General features: G+C 42.3%; 2 protein-coding genes across 2 annotated transcripts; both read right to left on the bottom strand.

Annotated features, from left to right (window-relative positions):
• Positions 1 to 1,459: 1,459 nt before the first annotated feature.
• On the bottom strand, positions 1,460 to 2,945 carry LOC104950406 (uncharacterized aarF domain-containing protein kinase 1-like). The gene is made up of 2 exons (XM_010776924.1): positions 2,646 to 2,945; positions 1,460 to 2,188 (listed from the first exon to the last, which is right to left on the bottom strand). The coding sequence occupies exons 1-2, from the start codon at positions 2,855 to 2,857 to the stop codon at positions 2,029 to 2,031; spliced, it is 372 nt and encodes a 123-aa protein (XP_010775226.1). The 5' UTR covers positions 2,858 to 2,945; the 3' UTR covers positions 1,460 to 2,028.
• Positions 2,946 to 4,091: 1,146 nt separating this feature from the next.
• On the bottom strand, positions 4,092 to 5,444 carry LOC104950407 (protein FAM200A-like). The gene has a single exon (XM_010776925.1). The coding sequence runs from the start codon at positions 5,442 to 5,444 to the stop codon at positions 4,092 to 4,094; it is 1,353 nt and encodes a 450-aa protein (XP_010775227.1).
• Positions 5,445 to 6,232: the final 788 nt, after the last annotated feature.

Genomic DNA, 6,232 nt, shown 5'->3' with positions numbered 1-6,232 from the left:
TTATATGCAAAGACGCTACAATCGATGCATCGCGAGTTCAACCCAAACTATAGCCGATGTGCACTCTTTCAACCGGTGCACTCGCATCTTGAACGTTTATGCCGGTGCACCAATGCGAATCGGTAAATCTTAACATCCCTAATACAAGTGCATGTTTCAGGCTTATCAATGAACAACAGGAGAGGTCACAGACATAAGACCAGCTGTTAAATAAAGCTATTCTGACCATAGCTGTCATGTGGGTATTAATGCTGCCCATTATGGACACAAGCAATTTTCACCCATTTATTAATTATATGTTTTTAATTTGATAACACCAATGTGTTTCGTATCCCCTAAACCTCCAGGGGTGTAAACAGTTTAATACTGGCAACTTCTAATTGTGGGAAAAACGAAAACGTCTTTTAAAACTACAATTCCCAGTAGAGACGTGCCATAGAACATTTTGAGAAACACACAATAGCCAGCATGTGTAGTTCTGGGGGAGGGGAGGGCTGGGCTGGTCCCGTCCGAGTCCAGTTTTGGATTGTCTGTTGTGGTTCCATTCCATTTCAAAGAGCTGTTTGACGCTCGGCGTAACCTTGTCGCACTGCCACTCCAACATCCAATCACAGAGCTTGAGGACTAATCATGGGGTTTATAAAGGAAAGCGGATGTTGTAGTCCCAAAGGATAGCTGAGGATTCTGGGTAGTGTAGTGTCTTTGGAAACTCTGTAGTGTCTAAACTCCGAATCAAAGGTTAAAAACACAAAAGCATTGTACACAATTTAAACCAATCAATATTGTGTAATTAACAAGGATAAACTGATGTTTTTTTGTGGATGAGAAATGCAGATATCACTGTGTAATCATTTGACAGTGAGGGGAATATATCCGGTTTTATAATGAAAACTTCGTGACCGGAAATACTGTTTTCACCCCGTGAGGGTTGACGCTAACTTTACATGAAAGCTGCCGCATATACACGTTCTCCTGGCGAGACCTCAAATCATCTTCGTAATATCTATCAAACTATAGATCCTACACATCCACTGGACGTGGATTCTAGAGTACAATACATACTTCTCGCTAGAAATCTAATAAAAAAGCATTTTAATGGCCAAACTATTCCATAATTTAGGATTTTCCAGAGAGGGTTATTTGTGAATAAAAGAACCTCCGGAGCGTTTGCAATCAACGGGAGCATGTTGTTTCTTACACGACCACTAGAGGTGCTACACTAAAACATGACTGGGTCGTATTAACCTGCTGAACATTCGACCTCTATGGTCGTTTTTTGTAGGACAGGCTGGGAGGAAAGGACGTCCCATTGCTCTTAAAAACATATTATCTCACTTCCTCCCTCCTCACATGGTCCCATGCATTTTGTTGTGCAACAGTGTAATGCAAATGATAATAATGATCCTCAAACAAACAGGAAAGCAACAAATGAAATAGTATACTTTAATAATAACTCATTAACATATCATTAAAACATCCAACCAAGTAATTGTGTTTTCTCGGTACTCACGGTAAGTGGTAGGACAAGGCCAACAACATTAAATAATACGATAAATATAACCGAAAATTCATGAACAATGTAAATAGGAGCTTTGACACTAACAGACATTACTGTAACCATTTTTTGACCGAAAATGTTCCCACCAGACTATAGTCCTGCAGCTGTATGACAGTTTGCAGATACTCTGTGAACACAGGTTATGTACAGTATTCCCTGTCTAATGTAATGGTTTAAGTCAATTTCAAGTTTATAAAAAAATATAATTAAAAATAATCATATTGATTTTCATAAGACTAAAACAAATAATGTATCTTGAGAAAATGAAATATATATATTTTTAAAGTATCTCAATACAGCTGACTGGACAGATCAGTTTCCAGAGACACCAGCATTTTATGTCCATGTATACTGTATATCTATACAGTTTCTAAATGAGTCAATACCATAATAGTAACCTGTGTGTGTATGAGCACATGTTCAACATTTGTTAACATGCAATAAGAGCTAAAGCCACTGTTTCATGTGTCTCAATGCAGAAATGTGAGCAGAGCAGTGAGCCAGGTTCCCAGCCGGCAGCCCTTCACCCAGAGCAGCAGCTCGTACACACTGAGCCCGCACAGCTGCACACACTCCGCCAGCGTGACCTGCACCCGCCTGCTCCTGGACCGGGCCTTACTCCTCCTGTGCCTGTCAGCAGGATCAAGAGTCAGGAACTGTTTAGTTTAGCAGGATAATCTCCACATATTAACACCACTTTTACGATTTTTTAAAGTAAATTGCTAACGTTAGGCTATAAAGGAACTACAGCACAGTCACATGACTTCACGTCACCACAGCAAAGCTAAAAGCGGCTAATGATCAGCGTCTTGACCTTTAATATTCGCACTTAATCAATTGTTAGCTGTTCTTATGAGTCATAGAAGCCTCAGACAGTCACCAGTGGGGTATTTACTGACATATTTTATGTCCTAGAACAAAACTTGAAAATATCTTCAGCTTGGGTTAACCACAGACCTTATTTCAGGATAACAATCAACAACACATTTTTTTTTACTTTGAGCCAGGGGAAGTGGTAAAAGCTGACTAATTTCCAGGTTTTATTCCTGTTCCACGTCACTGGAGAGGAGAGAACAACTCTGCTGACCTGGCCATAGCACGTATGCAGCAGCGGGACATGTTGATGAAGGACGAGGACGAGGCTCTGGTCTGTAAGGTGGTCTCGATGCCTCTGAGCAGATCGTTGGTCTTCAGCAGCAGCAGCATCTGCCGGGGAACTCTGTTCAGCAGCTCGCTAATCTGAGGGAGGTACTGAGCCGCATTGGTCTGGATCTCTACATCCTGCCGGGGAAGACACATAGGAAGACAAGCTGTGTCTTAACTGGATCCACACATGTAGTGACAAGAATGAGAAAAAAAGATCACATACACTCCCACATTTAACGGCTCTGCACTTGCTCCCAGTAAAATGTTGAACTCTTATTCTTGCCTACAAAGCCCTTCATGTCAGGCTCTATCCTATCATAAAGAGCTCATAGTTCCCTACTGTCCCAATAGGGCAGGGTTCCCCAATTATATTTACCAAAGGGCCAATTTTTTTCAAGCATGACAAGCTAAGGGCCAAAATGTTATAGGTCACTAAAAGTTGTTTTACACTATGTGCAGATGTTACCTCTATTATAATTGTTGTAGTAGTGGCAGTAGTAATTAAACAAACCCTGTGTTGAGAGTAAAAGAAAAATGCATCCTTGAAACAAAATTAGACCGAAATCAAACATTTATTAACAATAATAATAAATAAATGCTTTAACAAATACAAATGATTTTGCTGTGGTCTGATGGGGCATAACAATAAAACAACAGAGTGAACTCTGATCAAATAGTCAGACAGGTCCACATCCAATTCAGCAAACACTGTAACACACACACACACTGGGAAAGACAGGAAGACAGAGAGAGAGTTTCAGTTAGTTACTTTTATAATGTCGTACCAAAATACACCACATTATTAGTTTTAACATTTTTAAATATGTGTACCAAATAATATCAGGCTGTAAATAACAAATAGTATTGTTTTTTTTTAACTTTATTTTTAATATATTATTTTAATGTTGTATTCAATTTAACCAGTTTGTGGGCTGTTGTTAAAAGCCCTGCATTATCCAAGGTTTTTTCTCTATCATATTAATAATTTGTTTTTAATTACGCTGCGTAGCATTTTATTTAGGAAATGAATGTACATATAAAATATAACTATAAAATGGTTATTTTTGTCTTAATAATTATTATACCACAATAGAATTGACAAATTGCAAAAATAAATTGATGTTGTTCACTCACCAATCAGTGAGAGAAGTGAGAGCGGCGGGATGAGGCAACCTGTCTGATGTTGGGCTTGTATTCTGTTGTGGCAATCCTGAGGCACTGTCCAAGATGTGCACTGGAGAGTCTGTTCCTGTCCTGGCTTTTGATAGCATTCATTGAAGAAAATCCTGATTCGCAGATGTATGTTGAGGGGAAAATTGTGAGTAGGAACATAGCAATAGCTCTGGTGTTTTTGAAACGAGCTTGGGGAACCACGTTGATCCAAAAGTCACACACTGGTGCGTGGTGCATCCTTGTGTTGAGCTTTCAGCAACTCAGAGCTTCCCATCTCTAAGACCTCCATCTGAAGAGCTCCCTCTTCTATGGAAGGCACCAGCCTTTTGGCCTCTCCAGTCCACTGCCCGTCTGCTGACACAGAGAACGGCTGTCTGAGGAAGAGGACGATGTCACGTGAGATTTTAGGGGAGCTTTCAAATCGCTCCTTGAAGTTTTCTGCCAGTTTTGACACAAAATCCTTCATTACTGGATCTTCCGGCATTTCATTCTTCTCGCAGTGCTCACGCAGACGTGGAAAGTGCAGCTTCCTCCCATGAATATCTCTCTCCAAAAGGTGCAGCTTTGAACGAAAATCTTCAACCGCCTCGTACATCTCAGCAACAGTGTGGTTCTTGCCTTGCAGCTGCAGGTTAAGGTGATTTAGATGAGACATGATGTCACACACAAAATGAACATCTGCTATCACCTTGGTGTCAGTTAAAAAGCTCAAAAACTCATGGGCTTTTTGGCTCTGCAGGCTTGATAAGAACGACACCAGTTCATCACGCAGGTCGCACACCCTCTCCAACACACGGCCCTTGCTCAGCCAGCGAACATCGTTGTGTAGTAAGAGATCCTTGTGTTCAGATGACATTTCCTCTAGCAACGATCTAAAAAGGCGATGCTGCAGACTAGAGCTCTCACGCACAAAGTTAACCAGTCTCTTCACAGTATCCATCGTTTCTTTCATTTTTCCACACAACACTGATTTGTGAATGATGCAGTGAAATGTCAGAAGCGCCGGGTTAACGGCGGAAAGCCTGCTTACCAAGCCTTTGTGCTTTCCAACCATCGACGGAGCCCCGTCAGTTACAACAGAGACGATTTGACTCACATTCAAACCATTATTTTCGAAGAACTGTGTCAGCTCGTGGAAGATTATTTCCCCGGTCGTGTGCCCGGGCAGAGTAAGCAAACACAGCAGCTCTTCCCGGAATATCTTCCCATCAAAAAATCGTACGAACATAGACAGCTGTTCCATGTCGGTTCGGTCACAGGACGAGTCTATGGCTAAGGATATAGCCTCTGTTTTCTTCAAATCCGTGAGTAGACTGGAAAAACACTCCTCCGGTAAAACCTCTACTCTTCTGGTTGCCGTGTTAGCCGACAGCGGCACCTGCTTTAATAGCTCCACAACCTTTTTTTGTTGTTTTTCATCATGATTTAAAACTTCATGAGCCATGTCTATCGCACACCGTTGAATTAACTCAGCATCAGCAAACAGCTTCTTGGCTCTAGCAAGCGTCCAAGAGACGTGCAATGAGGCAGCTGATGCGCTCTCTTGTGCCGATGTTGTTTTCGACATTGTGGAAACAAGAGTGCTTGTATGATGCAAGCAAACCTGCTATCTTTTGTGTAAGCTGGTCGGATTTCTCTGGATAGTTAGCATTAAAACTGGCAGCATGAATAGAGGTGAAGTGCCGCTTCAGGTTGTCTGATTTGATTACAGCTACATTCTGCATGCAAATCAAACAAGTCGGTTTAGCATTGACGTGGTCCGGTAAAAAAAACAATACTTCTCAGTCCAGTCAGTTTTGAACTGACGGTTCTCCTGGTCTACCTTCCTCTTCTTAGCGAATTCCATCCTGGGTTTGAGTTATCCACGGCCCGTTAGTGTCATGTTGGTCAATCGCTGGGCTGGGATGACAGGCGGCTAGCTGGCGAGCTATTGTTTAGAATGTGTTTGCCGCTATTCCAGGTGGTGACGAGTAAGTCAAGCGCGCGAAGCACGTCTTGCATATGCACGCGATAAGGTCATGAGTCAGGTTTACGAGTGTCGACGGAGGTCAAAATAAAGCGAAACCGCGGACATTTTATTTTAGGTTTTTATGTTATAACAAGTGAATGCCAGTAGATCAGCGCGGGCCATGCATTTGCCTCTCGCGGGCCGGATCTGGCCCGCGGGCCGCTAATTGGGGTTGGCTGCTGTATGCCTTTAAAGTCCCTCCCCGTGACTCAAAATAGGCGGGTCACCCTTTGCCTTCCGAAGAACCCGGAAACCCTAAGAAGACCGATAAGACGACCTCCTTCCGTCAAGCCCGTTACGCATAAGGTTTCACCCCCCGGTAAAAAAAAAAGGGGTCCCCACCGGGC

Source organism: Notothenia coriiceps, unplaced genomic scaffold (genome assembly GCF_000735185.1).
Source record: "Notothenia coriiceps isolate Sejong01 unplaced genomic scaffold, NC01 NC01_scaffold00017496, whole genome shotgun sequence".
NCBI classification, from domain to species: domain Eukaryota; kingdom Metazoa; phylum Chordata; class Actinopteri; order Perciformes; family Nototheniidae; genus Notothenia; species Notothenia coriiceps.
Note: the sequence above shows the minus strand (reverse complement) of the source record. Positions and strands in the feature narration are given on the sequence as shown.